The 17,707-nt window shown below is 38.2% G+C and overlaps 1 protein-coding gene across 3 annotated transcripts in view; it reads left to right on the plus strand.

The window, feature by feature from the left end:
* Positions 1-17,707, plus strand: part of CADPS2 (calcium dependent secretion activator 2) — a 507,583-nt gene that overhangs the window by 308,283 nt on the left and 181,593 nt on the right. For all 3 annotated transcript variants that reach the window (XM_070755440.1, XM_070755441.1, XM_070755442.1), the window contains exons 12-13: positions 5,752-5,888; positions 11,014-11,201. In XM_070755440.1, the coding sequence (XP_070611541.1) occupies positions 5,752-5,888; positions 11,014-11,201 (325 nt within the window). The remainder of the gene's footprint in view (positions 1-5,751; positions 5,889-11,013; positions 11,202-17,707) is intronic.

Consider the following 17,707-nt stretch of genomic DNA (forward strand, 5'->3'; position numbering starts at 1 on the left):
GCCCAGGTTCGCCTGGTGCACCAGTTGCGGCCCTATCTGGACCGGGACTCATTGCTCACAGTCACTCATGCCCTCATCACCTCGAGGTTCGACTACTGTAATGCTCTCTACATGGGGCTACCTTTGAAAAGTGTTCGGAAACTTCAGATCATGCAGAATGCAGCTGCAAGAACAGTCATGGGCTTACCTAGGTATGCCCATGTTTCACCATCACTCCGCAGTCTGCATTGGCTGCCGATCAATTTCTGGTCACAATTCAAAGTGTTGGTTATGACCTTTAAAGCCCTTCATGGCACTGGACCAGAATATCTCCGAGACCGCCTCCTGCCGCACGAATCCCAGCAACCGATTAGGTCCCACAGAGTGGGCCTTCTCCGGGTCCCGTCAACTAAACAATGTCGGTTGGCGGGCCCCAGGGGAAGAGCCTTCTCTGTGGCGGCCCCGACTCTCTGGAACCAACTCCCCCCAGAGATTAGAACTGCCCCTACTCTCCCTGCCTTCCGTAAACTCCTTAAAACCCACCTTTGCCGTCAGGCATGGGGAAACTAAAACACCTTCCCCGGGCATGTACAATTTATGCATGGTATGTTTGTGTGTGTGTGTGTGTGTTAGTATATTGGGATTCTTTTTAAACTTTTTAAATATTTAAATTTATTTGGATTTGTTACTATTTGTTGTGTCTTGTTGTGAGCCGCCCCGAGTCTGCGGAGAGGGGCGGCATACAAATCAAAATAAATAAATAAATAAATAAATAAATAAATAAAGAAAGAAAGAAAGAAAGAAAGAAAGAAAGAAAGAAAGAAAGAAAGAACTGGCTTTTAGCTTATTATTGCTGTTGTGTTACTTTTTAAAATATGTAATTTGTATCATTAAAATTCAGTACAGATTCTCATGGGAACAATTTTTAGGGATTATTTGTCTTGTAGAGTTTCCATTGATTCTCTAACAAAAAGCTTCAATCAGGTATTCATGGCTCAGTTGCATCATTGTTTTGATGAAATAATATTGAACAAGGAGAGCACAAGATTACATCCCTTCATAAATTCTCATTGGAGGAATTTTTTTCAATTGTCTTCCTGATCAGGAATTTGAAGATGTAAACTCAGAGAATAGGAGGTAGTGGGGTAATTGACATTAAAGGATATTTTACTGCAATTAACCAGATGTGAAGCCATGCTAATAAAGTTGGATTCTAAAGACGGGGTGGAAAGATGGACTCTAAAGACAAGTTGGGAATTCTAATGTACTGGCTTTACTACTGAAGTGTCCAGCTATCCCTTTTGGGGAAAGGTTGGGGATTAGATTAGAATACTAGAGTTGGAATGGACCTTGTAGGTCATCTAGTCCAACCCCCCTTTCAGGCAAGAGTCCTTACACCATTTCAGACAAATGACCATTCAATCTCCTCTTGAAAGTCCTTAAGTGTGGAGGAAAATTGTTCAGGCTGCATCAGTATGCCAATTATGCCCAAATATATATCCTGGCCCTTGACCAAATTATTGATGCTGTCAAATTGCTGTCCAGAAGCCTAACGCCATCTAAGTTTGTATAGGGAAGAAGAATTAAGGCTTAATTACGGCAAGAGATAGTGGATTTGAAGCCCAGCCACTTCTGATGATATTCCTCCATTAATTCTAAATGAAGTTGCACTTCCCTAGCAGATTCAGTTTGCAATTTTGGTGGTCCTTCAAGTTTATATAACAAATGAGGCCTTCACTCAGCTTCGTCCAGCGCAGCAATTACGATTTTCCTAACAGGCATTAATTATTGTTACTCATGCTTTAGTTACCTCTTGACTGGACTCTTGCAATGAGCTTCACATGAGACTTCTATTGAAACTGTAGCTAGTCTGGAATACTGCAGTTCAAATACTAATGAATGTAACCTTTATTCAAAGAGCAGCATTAGTTGCCACTTGGCTTGTGGGTGCTCCTATCCTCTGAAATAGCATGCTACCTGATCTGCAACTCAGCTCCTTTAGACTTTTAAAACCTGGTTAAAACCTGGTTGTTCCATCAAGCAAGGTTTCTGCAACTGCCTCTTGTTAAAGAGAGTGAGTTTATTTTTACTACTACTGATATTTTCACCATTACTGCCAGTTTTACAGGAGTATTCTTAGAATTTCTAGATGGGTTCTGACTTACTTCACTGTCGGTTCACTTCCTCATTTGCTACGTGAGTGCACGTACATTGCACACTGCATGGGGGAGTGCCATAGGGGCACACTGCTAAAAATGCAATTTATGCACATGCACAGAAGCAAGAAACAGCTTCTGTGTGTGTGCAGAAGCAAAAAACAAGATGGTGCTGCCTATGGCACCGCCGAGAGAGCTGGTTCCAAGATATGGCCAGCTACTTTTCTATTGTAATTTGCAAATAATACATTTTCCTGTATTTATGCCATCCTTTTATGTCTTTGGCTTACTTTGTATTTAGCAATACTTTAACATTTATATAAGACAGTATTTCTGAAAGACGATCCTAGTCACATTTATGTTTATTGATTTCCTCATTCAAATGATACCTATTTTTAAAAATAAAAAATGAGAGGCAGCCTTAGGAATGGGATTATTCCGGGTTCATTCTCCAAACTTCCCATAAAGAAATATTGCCTACTTTCTCCTAAGGCTAGGAAGAGATATTCATTTCTTAAGTATAAAATGTGACAGTAAAATATGTGGTCCTGTTTGGCAGGTATCAACCTAAGGGTTACTATCATTTTCCTTGTCATCTTGCTGCATCCCATCTATGTCTAGTTGTTTGACAATAGCTACAGGATAATTTTTGTTTTATCAAATTCCATTGTACTTCCTATAACTGTTTCTTGATTGAGCATAGTACAGATGGGGGATCATTAAAATAATCAGCCCTTGCTAATTTATTCCAAAGACAAAAATGCAGCAAAGATGAATCCTGTGTTTTAGCAAAATATTCTAGTAGCTATTTTTCTGGTTCCTTTGTGTTATATGAAGATAGCTAAGGAAAATTAAAAAATAACATTTTATAAACCATTTCCCATCTCTACTTTACAATTTCACAATTTATTTTTGCAATTTTAACTCTAAAAAACTAAGTTTGGATAGGATTCTTTCTGCTCTTGTTAGGAATAGCGGATTGTTCAGTATTTATCCAAAGGATGCTCAAAATCAGTTATCACAGGGTAGTGCAGCAATGTGGCAACAATTTATGTTGCTATAACTCCACTATAAGTTCAAGGGGCTATGCTATCAAATAAAGTTTTAATGGTGTAGCACTATATAGTAAGTACACATGTTGGAAACTAATCAAAGAAAGAAGCAACCTGGAATTAAGGAGAAACTTTCTAACAAGTGAGGACAATTAACCAGTGGAACAGCTTGTCTCTGGAAATCATGGACCCTCCATCACTGGAGGTTTTTAAGAAGAAATTTGACAGTTACCTGTCTGAAATAGTATGGGTTCTCCTGCTTGAGCAGAAGGGGCTGTACTAGAAGACCTCCAAGGTTCTTTCCAGCTCTATTCTATTGTATTGTTTTCCAAAAAAAGGAGTTAATGAACAGGCATAAACTAATTTTTAAGAGATAACGAATATCAAGGCTGCAATTATGTTGAAATGTCTGGATCTAATTTATATGCATGATAAGGGAAAGGGGGAAAAAACCACCATTGTTTTCCTTTTCTATATCATCAGATGATTATAGTAAGCCATAACGTAATATTTTTTTCCATATCCTTTGCTAATCAGAAATGTTTGACATATATGAAATTAGTAAATAAAGTATTTAATAACAATAAACTGAAGAGGAATTATACGGCCGATTATGAGCTGTTAATGTGTTAAACGATATGAATAACTGCATAAAATTTGATATGAAACATTTAAGACTGGGATAGCCAAGAGAGAAATAATTTTTTTCTCTCTTTTTAAATGGTGTTACTTTTGTCTTTATTTTGTTTTTTGTCTTTTCTTTTTTCTTTTTTGTTCTTTCTTGTTAAAAAAAAGAAATTAGTAGCAAACTGCTATATGTGCTACATCACAATTTAGTTTAAAAATGTCAATGTAGTTAAGGTTAATTCAAATCCCTTTCTACTTCAGGAGATTCTTAGAGGTAACTATATCTCTATACAGTATATATTTAATGCCTAGTGATTAAATAGCCATTACCTATATGCATTTATCTTAGGACTTGAGGAGTGGGGGAAGCATTATTTCAAAAACTCTGTAAAAATTTGCTCCTGTTATCTGTAGATGATATTCTCATAGTATAAACTATCAGTGTGTTATCACACAGTTTATTTGCTATATGTACCTTGTTAAATCTGTCACATGAATGTGACTCTTGCTTTGACAGTGCAGCGCCAAGTGATATGAATTAGTTTCTGCATCTTTTCAGGATATGATGCTGTAGATCCTTCAGTTTGAATTAAATAATTCTTCCATCTGCAAATGCATCCGAAAGTTGGACTTGACATGGATCAATATGATCTGGGGCTAAATTTCTAAATGTGACTGATTATGTTAGCATCATACCCACAGATCAATATGGAGTCTTATTATGAACCTAACTCTAGAATTGGGTTTAATCAATAAACTTTTGTCTCCTTTTTTATAGAAATTTTAGGTTTGTAGCACAGTTTTCAAGAATATATTGAGAATACATCTTTTCTGGTAACAAACATTAAAACCTCTATATTTGAAATTAAAAGAACAAAGAAGAGCAAAGACCTTATTGTAAGGGTCAAGTCAATTTTTTAGTTGATAGTGGCCTGTTCACTTCCAATATTGTGTACGAAATCAAAGAGAACTAATGTGCTAATGCATAACTAGTCCTTTTGGCAATGGTAAGGCTTTTTCTGTCCATACTTTATAGCAACTTGCATTGAAGATTTTGACAAAACATACCATTAACGAAAGAATCACTAGATTGTGTCTTTTGATAAAGCCGCGGGGTTCTAAGGCGTTGAAAGATGCAATCTCTGAACAACAATAAATTCAGATATTTGATTGAGGTGCCATTTAAAATGGCATGTTATATATAATTTACACAAAGAGATATTGTTTCCTGTTTCATTACTCTTGTTCTGGAAGGCTGAAAGAGCTCTTTGCCATTACTACTTTATATTTGTTTCTTTAAAAGCTGCCTATAAAAAGCAAAAGACTGAAAATGACCCTGTACGGGGCTATGTGTTCATTTCTGCTCTAGTTTGATGTTTAGGAAATGGGCTTCCAGCTATCTTCCATTGCTGCTTTCATCTGAGATGAGTGTCTTCTTCATGCCTGTAAGCAAAGACATGTTGGTGTTTTAAATAAATCAAAACTTCTGTATTCTTAGTATCTTCTTAAAATAGGCATCTCATAGTTAGCAAAACTTTCTAAAATTTTAGAACATCACTACAGAGAAAGCTTTGCAATGGGCAATGTATGAAAACAATATTGAAAATATCTCTGTGTTAATATTTTGTTATCTGTATGTGTGAGATTATATATTTATATAATTATATATATATAATACATATAATAATAAAAGAGAGATTATAATATATATCATCTCTCTGTATATGTTTCTTTTGCTCTGTTTATCCATGCATTGTTATATCATTGTCACTTGCTTAGATTCTACTTGTGACAGTATTTTTAAAGAACTGGTGAGACTTGGAAAAGAAGACAAGTTCTAATTAAAGCTGTTCTCCAAATAAATTTTAAGCCAATTTTAAAGTGAAATAATCTATATCAAAAATAATCTAGTATTATTTTTACCTTTTTACAATCAGATGCAGATCATGCACAGAAACATGACATGGATGAGTTTATTTCTGCTAATCCTTGCACATTTGACCATGCAGCACTCTTTAGAGTACTACAGCGACAGACCTTGGATCACCGACTGAATGATTCCTATTCTTGTTTGGTGAGTAAAAGGGCTGGAATAAAAGAAGTGACAGAAAAGAAAAACTGAGAAATAGTTACTGCAAAGTGGTCTTTTCTGTAGGCGCATTTAATAACTATGCGTGAGGTTAGTATAAAGCATTTCAATCGATTGGCTTCAAATTTGAAAATTATACATTTGCAGGCGACTGCTGTGCCACTCAATAGAAAAAAGGAGGGATTCAAACTGACTCTGAACTATGGTCTATCAGCTCCTCTAGGGAGAGCTGAATAAAAGCAGAAGGCTTTAATAAATATAGAACCCTCTGTGGTAGGATTTGCTAACACCTGTATAGACATTTAAGGTACAAATCCAGCTTGCCAGATGTCAAGCATTATGTCATCTATCTGGTAATTCTCTCCTCCTTTATGGACTGAGAAGAGAAAAGAAAAGAACCAAAACCACAGGGGGAGAAAGATTTATTGCACTTGTATTCAGCTGAGTCAAGGTTAGCATTGTAAACTTAAATCCTGAATGAATTACTTACCACTCTAGAGGTAATCTGTAATTTATTTTCTTTATTTATTTTTTTCTTCACTTTCAAATGAGCATACAGAACATTTAAAGAATGATGAAGATGGATAATTGAGAAGAGCATGTGGAAAAAAATGTAAAAACTGATGTGAAATTCTTTAGTTGGCTGCTGATTCCTTTTGTTTATATCTGTGATATATTTTATTACTATCACAGAACAAAATATAAGATCATAGAGTAGTAAACGTTTTTATATTTAAAAACAATAATATAAGAATTATACAACAAAAATAATAGCTTTCATGGAAAAAGCAGAAGCTGGTATCTTGGAAAACATAATGTGCTGTGAGATCTGATATATTAAACTGAGTGTAAATTCTCTGATTTAGGCATGCCATAATATCTCTTGCACTGATAGTTTTCTTTTAATTTATAAATTTCTAATCACACAAGGATAAGGGCAAAGCATTATAAAACAACAAATATAGTTTTGCTATTCATTAATACAGAGTTAAAGAAAACTAGTTTTATTGTACTTGATATTTTTAAAGTGTTTAAAGATGAATTGATATATATATAGAACATTGTGCATTCCATTATGGACTCAGTAATGACATAAAACAATCCCAACAAGGGTATGGCTAGCTGATGAGGCTAAAACAAGGCCGAAATAGCGCTATCCTAGTCTCCCTTAATTTTAAAAATTCAGCAACAACATGTGATATATATATATATATATATATATATATATATATATATATATCCGCAAAATATGAACAAGCGTGATGATACCTCCTGCCTACCTGACATCTGGAAACCAGCCCTCATTAGAAACATATCCCAGCCATACAAACTGAAATCAGACTCAGGACACACATTGTAAAACAACTAAGTAGCCTGCAAGCTCCAACTACTCAGGATATCACCCCCAATCCACAAACATTAATCTAATCAGCATACCTCAGTTACATCAACGACCCTAGGTGTTACCCCACTGACTCACCAGGAAGTTTCAACACAACAGGCAGCTGCTGAGCTATCAAACCACACCCACCCACCAGTATTTATAGAGGGAAGGCAGCTCAGGTCTCGCTGTGTTCGCCCTATAACAAGGACAGCAGCACCAGCCTGAAGATGACGAGTGGGACCTCGTCGAAATATATAAAAGCATATTCTCTTGACTCTGTACACTGAGAGCATAGGCACCAAAGACAAATTCCTTGTGTGTCCAATCACATTTGGCCAGTAAAGAATTCTATTCTGTTCTATTCTATTCTATTCTATTCTATAACAAGGTTATTCTGGCATAGTACTGTAATGCATATGCTTTGCCATTGATTGTAGCTCTTTATTAGTAACATTTGAAGCTAAGTATGCTAAGCATGGAGAAGGTTATTTTTGTGACAAACCCCCCTCCCCCCATCATTTTTTCATTAGTGTAGATAGTTGGAAATTTGGCGCCCATGGAAACCTGGAGAGACATCAGCTAATTTGTAAGAAAAAATCTTCTTTAACATGCATTTGGAAAGAATATTTTAATTTCCTTATTTTCAATCTGCATATGCTGAAAATAACTTTAAAAAAAGAGTCTCTTGCATCTTGATAAATTGAATGAAAGTAGCTACGTGCATTATTTCTTTGCACAAGAAAAGAAGCATAATGTGGAAGAAGTAGATTTAAACACAAACTGATTAAAACCAAGTATCTTTCCTCAACTCCCCAATAAAGAGTGGAAAACTTACAAGCAAGGTCCCACAGAGTTGGCCTTCTCCGGGTCCCGTCGACTAAACAATGTCATCTGGCGGGACCCAGGGGAAGAGCCTTCTCTGTGGGGGCCCCGACCCTCTGGAACCAGCTCCCCCCTGAGATTAGGATTGCCCCCACCCTCCCTGCCTTTCGTAAACTCCTTAAGACCCACCTTTGCCGTCAGGCATGGGGGAACTAAAACACCTCCCCCTTGCCCATGTTGTTTTGTTGATTGATTGACTGACTGTGTGCCTGTTTTTTATATATACTGTACTGTTTTTTATGAGATTATTAATTTAAATTGGAACTGGATGGGTGGGCATTGCATTTGGTATTGTGTACTGTACTGTTTTTTTTATTATTGTTGTGAGCCGCCCCGAGTTTGTGGAGAGGGGCGGCATATAAATCCAATAAACCTAACCTAACCTAACTATAAAACAGTATATGATTACCATAATATTATCCAACTAAAAACTCAATTTTCTGTTTTGCCAGCAGAGCTACTAATTTGGGGTGGGGGAAAATATAAATTAAGATTCATATAACAAAATGGGCATTCTAGTGAGAGAGAGTGATTCAGATGTAGCATTTCCTGCATTCAGTCTCAAGAACTTTCAGAGAGAGATGAGAAAGGGTCATCAAAACCCTGCGCTGCCAATCAAAGCTAGCAATTCTAGATGAAGCAGACCAAGATCTTGACTTGCTATAAGACAGCTTCCTGTTGTGGCCCTATTCTTATTGCTCTAAAAAAGCAAAATATTGAAATGCCTGGTTAATGCAAATAAACCAGCATTCACATAAATGGCTCTATAAACCGTATGTTCTTTAATTACAAGAAGAGTAATCTTGGCTTTTTTAGCCAAGAAACCATTACTTTTCAGGTCTGTCAAAAGAAATCTGCTATTGAAAATCCCCAGTTTAGCCCTTTTTTAAAATCATGATTCTCTCAAAGCCAAGAAAATTATTCTTCATATTTTCTAAAATGCTTGACTAAGAACTGAAGAACTTAGTCAATTAAATTGACTTAAGAAAACAAACCTTTAATTTAATATTTTAGCACAAGGTTGAATTTTGTGTAAAAGATAGGCAGATTTATTTTGCACAAATTTTTACAACTTTGGCATCTTACATCTGTTTAATGCTATGATTATCTTTATAACTGATCTTGAAAATCTTGTGCCATATTTTTATTCATGTTTAAGATATCACAAGAGCCAGGCCTCAGAGAACCAACATGTTGGTTTTTGTTGTTGTTACTTTCCTGAAGCATCAGTCCTTCTCTATTGTCTGCCTTTCTGAGAAGCTGTGTATTACGATTTCTGTGCTGACCCTCCCACGGATAAATGCTTGACTGCTCTAAGCAAAGAAATATGTTTCCATTGATTCAGCTGTATCTATTGCAAGATATAGAGTCTAGATGTCAACACAGACTTCTAGATGATATCCTGGAATATTGTCCAGTGATCGTTTTTTAACATTAGAACAAAAAGTATAAAAAGCTGACTTTTGTTCGAGGCAAAATAAATAACTAATTGCAACTACAGTGGTACCTCTACTTAAGAACTTAATTAGTTCCATGACCAGGTTCTTAAGTAGAAAGGTTTGTAAGTAGAAGCAATTTTTCCCATATGAATCAATGTAAAAGCAAATAATGCATGCAAGCCCATTAGGAAAGAAATAAAAGCTCGGGATTTGGGTGGGAGGAAAGGGAGGAAGAAGAGGAGGAGGAAGGCAGTCGCTGCCGAAGGAAGAAGGTGAGGTGAGGGTATTCAAAAAAATCCAAAACTTTAAGTCTTAAAAAAAAGAGACTCTGAAGCGACAAGGAGAAGCATGCGCCATCCACCCAGCGAGGCTGCCTCCCATATACTGCACCAGAGAGAGAAACCCAGGCAGACGAGAGGGGGGAACCTCCCACTCCTTTGACCAAAAGTCGGCTACTGCTGCTGTTGCTGCTACCTGCTTCCTCTTCCTTCACATGCTGAAGGTTTCCCCTCTCCTCCCGCTCACTTGCTTTGTAGCCGGCACCTTTCCTTCACTGTAGTGATTCCTCAGTTTGGCTGAAGCCCAGTTGATCTGGCCAGGGCGAAGTGCCCTCTTTTGCCTTTCTGTGCCCAAACGCTCTGGGAGGCAACATCGCGCTGGGTGTATGGGAGGCAATGTGAGTGAGTCACCACATCGAAGTGGTTTATTCCCTCTCCAAGCACCCAGTGAAAGGAAAATGCTCCATTCGCTCTGGGCTGCCAAAGCCTCCTTAAGTGCCACTGAAAGGCTCCTCTGGCAGCGCAGAAAAGCCAGAGATGGCCCGGATTAAAGGGGGAATGGCAGGAAACTGGCCAGGCCTTCGTGCTGCTCTCAAATTTTCTGGGCTTGGGTTCTTAACTAGAAAATGGTTCTTAAGAAAAGGCAAAACAATCTTGAACCCCAGTTCTTATCTAGAAAAGTTCTTAAGTAGAGGCGTTCTTAGATAGAGGTTGCACTGTATTTCTATTCTATTCAATATGTATCCTTTTCCCCTACTCTTCCAAAAATTACATCTTTTAAACTTAGTATTTCTTATTACTCCTTTACATTGTTTTTCCCACAATACCCTCTCCTGAAAACCTCGTTCACACGAGATGCCATTTTAGACATTTTGGTGTATAGTGTGAAATAGTTTTGGATGAACTATTGTGAAAAAAATAATTACTTCTGACATTTTCAGTAGTTGAGCTATAGATTGTTTGAGTTTAGCCCCTCATAATTTATTGACCAAAGAAATGAAATGGAGCTTATTAAAATATAATAGTTCAAAAGGTTTGTATAATGTACTTAGAAGCTCGTTTGAAGAGGGGGGGAAAAGAACAGCCTATATTCATTAAAGAGCTTTTTCTCTCCTCATCTTTTACAGGGCTGGTTTAGCCCCGGCCAAGTCTTCGTATTAGATGAATATTGTGCTCGTTATGGAGTAAGAGGCTGTCATCGCCATCTCTGCTATCTGAATGAGTTGATGGAACATTCAGAAAATGGTGCTGTCATTGACCCAACCTTGCTCCATTACAGCTTTGCCTTTTGTGCTTCTCATGTTCATGGCAACAGGTATTTTAATATGCAAGCATGCTGCAAAAAGTCATTAGTCTGTGTGATAAATGAGAAACAAGCAATGTATTTAGATTTCACTTCTCCCACTTAGAACAGAGTCAAGAAATGAATGAGTATAAGGGTTAAATTCGTACAAAATATTGTTGTTGGTTCTGGAGTGTGATAAAATGCTTTTCTATATAAATGAGGGCTCTTGTTTAAAATAGACCAGCTTTTCAAAGGTCCTCTATTTGAAGGCTATTTTTTATTTTATCCATTGCCAACTTTTGCCAACATGGTACCCTCCAGATATGTCAGGCTACAAACCACATTGTCCTCAAGTGCATGGAGGCTAGAGACACATAGAAATATTGGGGAATGGAAAGCATGAAATAGAAAGCAAGGTATACATGTTTAAATTATGAGATGGGTGAGGCTTGTGAATACTGCGTTCTATTATTATTATTATTATTATTATTATTATTATTATTATTATTATTATTATTATTTATTAGATTTGTATGCCGCCCCTAGTACAAAGATAGAAGCAATATTACTGATATGAGAGAGACAATTTAATCTAAATAGCATTATAGACAAACTATATAGATAGGACTTCTGACATTTGGGTATGAATCTATGGCTTAGTCAAGGCATGGACAACTTAGGCTGACTCAATAATCACTCCAAAATATGTACAGTTTATTTGCAGAAGGAATAGACAAGTGAAATAAGCCATTAGGAAGCTTATAGCCCTAATTTGCTGTTTAAACCAAGATGAGAGCATCACTTTGACCTCCCAAGCGCAAGATTGGATATAATTATATCAAAGAAACAAAGAAATAAAATATTTTAAAAAAATCTTTATTAGGCTGCATTTTTTTTATCCTTCTTGCCTAGATTCATGCCTTAAAAAGCTGTCCAAGTTTAGCAATGTTGATCATTATAAGCTCCCTAGATCCATAATGGAGTCCAATGATTTATTTTAAGTACTGGCTTTGGCTACAATTTTAAAAGTGAAGTAATAAAATTTACTTTAGCTAGAAAGTAATTTTTATGGGGGGAAAATTATGGAAAATATTTATGCATATGGTATTGAATTGTCAATAAATTGATGTGATTCAGGACAAAATTGGGATTTGCATTAGAGATATTCCAATAGTGATTCCTGGTTTCATTACCTCTGCTTGTCCGATGTTTCCTTCTCACCTTTTAATACTCCTTTATATCTTTTAAATCGTAGTAGTTAGAAGAGAATGAATTATTCTGCTAAAGCAAATTTTGTTTGTCTATTTTGTTTGCAAAATAAATATCTTAATTTGAGGGACAGAAATTAAGTAAATTTAGCATAAACTTCATTAAACTGGTGGAAATTTGGTGAGTGAGCAGTAATTTCAATTGAATAAATAATTAAACTCAATTATGCATGTGATTCATATACTGTATTTCATCATATTTGTGTAAATATAGATCTTTAAACACACACACACATACACACACACAGAGTCATATGCATATGGGTGAAAGATTTCAAGATTATACATTTTTTGTTTAACAATGATAAACGGAAGGCTTTGTATTAAAATAGCAAAAAAAACATGCACTGGTAATATATTTATTTAGGGGTATTTTGCATGTGTGTACAGAATATGAATATTGATTGATAGAATGTTACAATGGAAAATTGTACCACTCCAATCCAAAAATTAGCCAATAACTAAGGGCTAGAATTAATCCACACAGGTTTTCAGGGAAGTTCATTAGGCCCTCCCTTTTTCTTGAACTGTCCTTTATCCTTTGACCTTTCGCCATAGGTCCTCACAGTACTTATAGCAGTGCTCACATCTTTCTTGCTAAACATTAGAAAAAAGTGAATGTCTTTTTTATATTATGGCATGCTAAAAAAAATTACTACCTTTTTTTTTTTTACCAAAAGCATAGTTTCATTTAAAACAGTGGTTCCCAAGGTTGGCAGTACCACCCCCTGGGGGGGGGTGACTTAGGGGGTGCTAAGAGAGAAGGTGGGCAGCAGGGGGCACTAAGAGGGAAGGGACATAAGGGGGACACTTAGAGGCCATGTGGAAGGCAGGAAAGCATGTTGCAGCATCAGAGAAGGGAGGTAGCACCCTACTGCCTTCCCAGCAGTCCTGCCATGCTTGGCGGCTCTCCATGCAGCCTTCCCAGCAGTCCCCCATGCCTGCTTGCCTTCCAAGGTCAGCGTCCAGCCTGGCCCAGCAAGTGGGTGGGAGGGTGGCCCTTGGTAGAAAAGCAGACGCTGGCAGGAGCAGCAGAAGGGCAAGAGGATGTCCCAAGGCTGCTGCACACGCACCTGCCCCATTTCCGCAAAGGCAGAGCCCCCTCTTACAGGGTAATCTAAAGACGGGAGGAGGATGCTGCAGGAAAGGTCACCTTCAGCCCACTGGCTTCTCACTCAGCCACCTGTCTGTTTTTTATGGACCACTTACGAAACTCAGTCTGCTGCACCGGGTTGGAAGCCAGTGGGCTGTTTTGGTTCACGGAGTTTGCGGAGCCGGCACAAATGGAACACTTTTTTTTTTACAGCATCCCCTCCCCTCTTTAGGTTGCCCTGCATGGATCTTCCTTTGCAGAAATGGGGAAGGCGATTTGTACAGAGGATTGGCGGTGGAGAAGATGTGCACACACACCCACCCCCGGATAGAGAGTGGGGCAAGAGAAGGCACAATAGGCTGCACTGCCCCAGTCCTGCTCAATCATGGGCTTCTTCCAGCCCATCTGCTCCACAGTATCTTGAATGAGATAATCGGCTGTACCTCCCCATCCAGCCTGCGCAATTTTGCCCACCACCACTTCCTGGGAGACGGCCAGAGTGAGGGGGGGCAGGAGCATATGGGTCTGGCTGGCACTCTGCTTACCTACCTTATTTGTTTATTTATTTATTTATTTATTGTTAGAGTTGAAAGGGACCATGCAGGTCATCAAGTCCAACCCCCTGCCTAAGCAGGAACCCTATAGCACTCCAGCCAAATGGCAGTCCAATCTCCTCTTAGAAATGTCCAGAGTATTGGAGTTCACAACGTCCGCTGGTAGGTTGTTCCACTGGTTGATCGTTCTGACCATCAGGAAGTTCTTCCTTATTTCCAGGTTGAATCTCTCCTTGGTCAGCTTCCAGCCGTTGTCCCTCATCTGGCCCTCTTGTGCCCTGGAGAATAAAGTGATCCCCTCCTCTCTGTGGCAACCCCTCATATACTTGTAGACTGCTATCATGTCCGCTCTGGCCCTCCTTTTCTCTAGGCTATCCATGCCCAGTTCCCGCAGTCTCTCTTCGTAAGTCTTGGTTTCCAGTCCCCTAATCATTTTGGTTGCTCTTTTCTGCACATTCTCCAGAGTTTCAATGTCTCTTTTGAAGTGTGGTGACCAGAACTGAATACAGTGCTCCAGGTGTGGTCTGACCAGGACGTAGTAGAGTGGTATTAAGACTTCTCTGGTCTTTGAGTGATGCAGCTTAGGATTATATTGGCTTTTTTGGCTGGTGCTGCACATTGTTGGCTCATGTTTAGTTGTTTATCCACCAAGACTCCGAGATCTCTTTTGCAGTCGCTACTGCTAAGAGGGGTTTCTGCCAGGCTGTATGTGTGTCCAGGGCTTTTTTTTTACCTAGGGGGAGGACTTTGCTCTTGTCGATGTTGAACATCATTTTGTTGGTATGGGCCCACTGTGTTAGCCTGTCCAGGTCTTTCTGTAATTTGAGCCTGTCTTCTAGGGTATTGGCTATCCCCGCCAGCTTGGTGTCATCTGTGAATTTGATTAGTTGCCCTTCTATTCCTTCGTCCAGGTCATTGATGAAAATGTTGAAGAGAACTGGGCCCAGGACAGATCCCTGTGGTACCCCACTGCCTACCTTCTTCCATGTGGATTTGGAACCGTTGAGGACAACCCGTTGGGTGCGGTTGGTCAGCCAACTGTTAATCCATCTGCATGTGTTGTAATCTACCCCGCTTTTTTCTAATTTGTTGATTAGGAGATTGTGGTCAACTTTATCGAAAGCTTTGCTGAAGTCTAAGTATATGAGGTCCACTATGTTGCGCTGGTCTACTGATTTGGTTATGGTGTTGAAAAAGAATATGAGATTGGTTTGGCATGATTTGTTTCTGACAAACCCGTGTTGGTTGTTGGATATTAGCTTGTTTGTTTCCAGGTAGTGGCAAAGCTGTTTTTTTTATTATTTTCTCCAGTATTTTTCCAGGTATTGAAGTCAGACTAATAGATCTGTAGTTGTCTGGATCCGTCTTTTTACCTTTTTTGTGGATGGGAACTACATCAGCTCGTTTCCAGTCATCTGGTAGGTCTCCAGCCTTCTCAGAAAAGTAAGCCAAGAGCCAGCGAGAGCACTTTCCTCCTTCCTCCACCAGCGAGAAGAGAGATAGAGATGATAGGTAGGTATGTGAGAAGGTAGGTAGGAAGGAAAGAAAGAAAGAAAGAAAGAAAGATTGGAAAAGGCATGGATGTTTCTTATGTGCATTCACACATTCAGGAACACCCTCACTTTCTCTCATCCAAATATATCTGCACAAACTGTTTTATAAGTCTTAAACTCTATGTCAGGAATTCCCTGTCTTGAGAGTTGGTGAATAATTTGGAATTTTAGGAGCATCTCATAGCTGCTGTCACAAGATATTTGCCTTGGGGGAGGTTGCTTTCTACTGCAGAAGAAAGAGAGAGAAAGGTGGTAGGAAAGAAAACAAAAAGAAAGACAGAAAGAAAGAAAGAAGTAAAGGAAGGAAGAAGGAAGAAAAAGAAAGAAGAAGGAAGGAAGGAAGGAAGGAAGGAAGGAAGGAAGGAAGGAAGGAAGGAAAGAAAGACTTATGACCACAATTGTACCAAAAATGTTGGTGGCTAAGCAAAGTGTTGTTAAGTGAGTTTCACCATATTTTACAAGTTGGCCATGCCTACATAGTCCCCTGACCCCAAAGCCATGCCCACTGAGGATGAGTTTGTAGCACTAAGGAGAGTGTAGACTGAAAAATTTTGAGAACCACAGATTTAAAAGATAAGTAACTTCCTTTTCAAGAACTAAAGCCTGACAAAGTTACATATATAACCACTCTGTACAAGCAATATTCATGAAAGTATTACAAACAGAAGAACATAGTCAGGAAAGAAGGATGGTGAAATCAGAAGTTATCAAAAAAAGGTCATCCTAAAGGTTAGTGCAGTGGTTTCATATCCACTTCATTAGAGAGGACATCAGAGATGTGGAACCATCAGAGTCACAGTCATGATCTTTTCAATCACATGGTATTCCACTTTAGTAGAAATATAGATTTCAAAATAGATTTTACATCTTGAATATTTCTGCATTTATGTCCATTTTTTAGATTATGTAGTTCCAAACAAATAAGCATCCAATTCAGCTGATGCAAAATAAGTTTCACATGATTTTGAAATATAGTTCTGAAACCTAAATTCTTTCTTAGTTGTAACTTCAATTTTTTTTAAAAGCCCCATAATCAAGGCAGGATTTAAGCAGCTCATTGTGACTATAGAGGCAAGGATGGGTTTCTCTGGATAAGTAAGCTAAAATTTATAAAACACTTTGAACAAACAAGCTAAAGTACAGTAAAATCTCTTGTCACGAACGCTATTGAGTTCCGACCCAAAAAATTGTGCCCCCCTTTTTTTTGTAAGTGCCAAATTTCCAAAATTAGGTTTGGGTCACAACCAAATTAGTTTGCTGTCCGTTCCCATAGGAGCCCATCACTGGTTATGGTCTACTTTGTCAAATGCCTTACTGAAGTCCAAGTAAACCACATCAACAGCATTCCTCTGGTCCACTAATTTTGTTTGGAAATCATTGATAAATACATATCCTTTGTGTCTTAAGGGTGTTACTTGGTGACTGCTTTGTGGTTCCCCCTATACATTTCAACACTATTTATTTAGTAAGAAATTAAAAGCCATTTCTAAAATAAAGCTAGATGGGAAATTAAATCCCAGAGGAAATTTATGCATTTGTGAATAATTTTAAGTAACCAATATGGGAATCCTTGCCTTTTATCTGCCTTGGTGACTCATTAAAATTTGTTGATTATATTCTAGTACTATTTCAAGCTCTTAGCAAAGTGAGCAGGCCTGGGAATTCTAGGCACCTCCTATATATTTTTAAAAGGATGCTTTCTTCCTTTTCTTCCTGCTGCTTCTTGAGTACTTTGATGGAGCAGTGAATGAGCTTTCACGCAAAATAGACATGGTCTAATTTTCAACAGCAGCTGTGGCTGACATCTTGGAAGCAGTGTGAGTTGTTTTCTGATTTAGCTCTTGGCAGCTCAGAGACAACTGAACTGGGCTGATTGGGCTCTTGCATTTAAACCCAGCATGCCAATTTCTGATTGTTCCATTTCACAAGAGTCCAAGAAAGCTGGTTCCAGATTGATTCCTCTTCCAATTGGTCCATTTGGTCCATTCTGAATTAGTACTCACCTAGATTCTTGTATGCATGTGTGCAGGGGTGGGTTCTAACTTACTTCACCACCAGTTCACTTCCT

Source organism: Erythrolamprus reginae, chromosome 6, assembly GCF_031021105.1.
Source record: "Erythrolamprus reginae isolate rEryReg1 chromosome 6, rEryReg1.hap1, whole genome shotgun sequence".
In the NCBI taxonomy this organism is placed as follows: domain Eukaryota; kingdom Metazoa; phylum Chordata; class Lepidosauria; order Squamata; family Dipsadidae; genus Erythrolamprus; species Erythrolamprus reginae.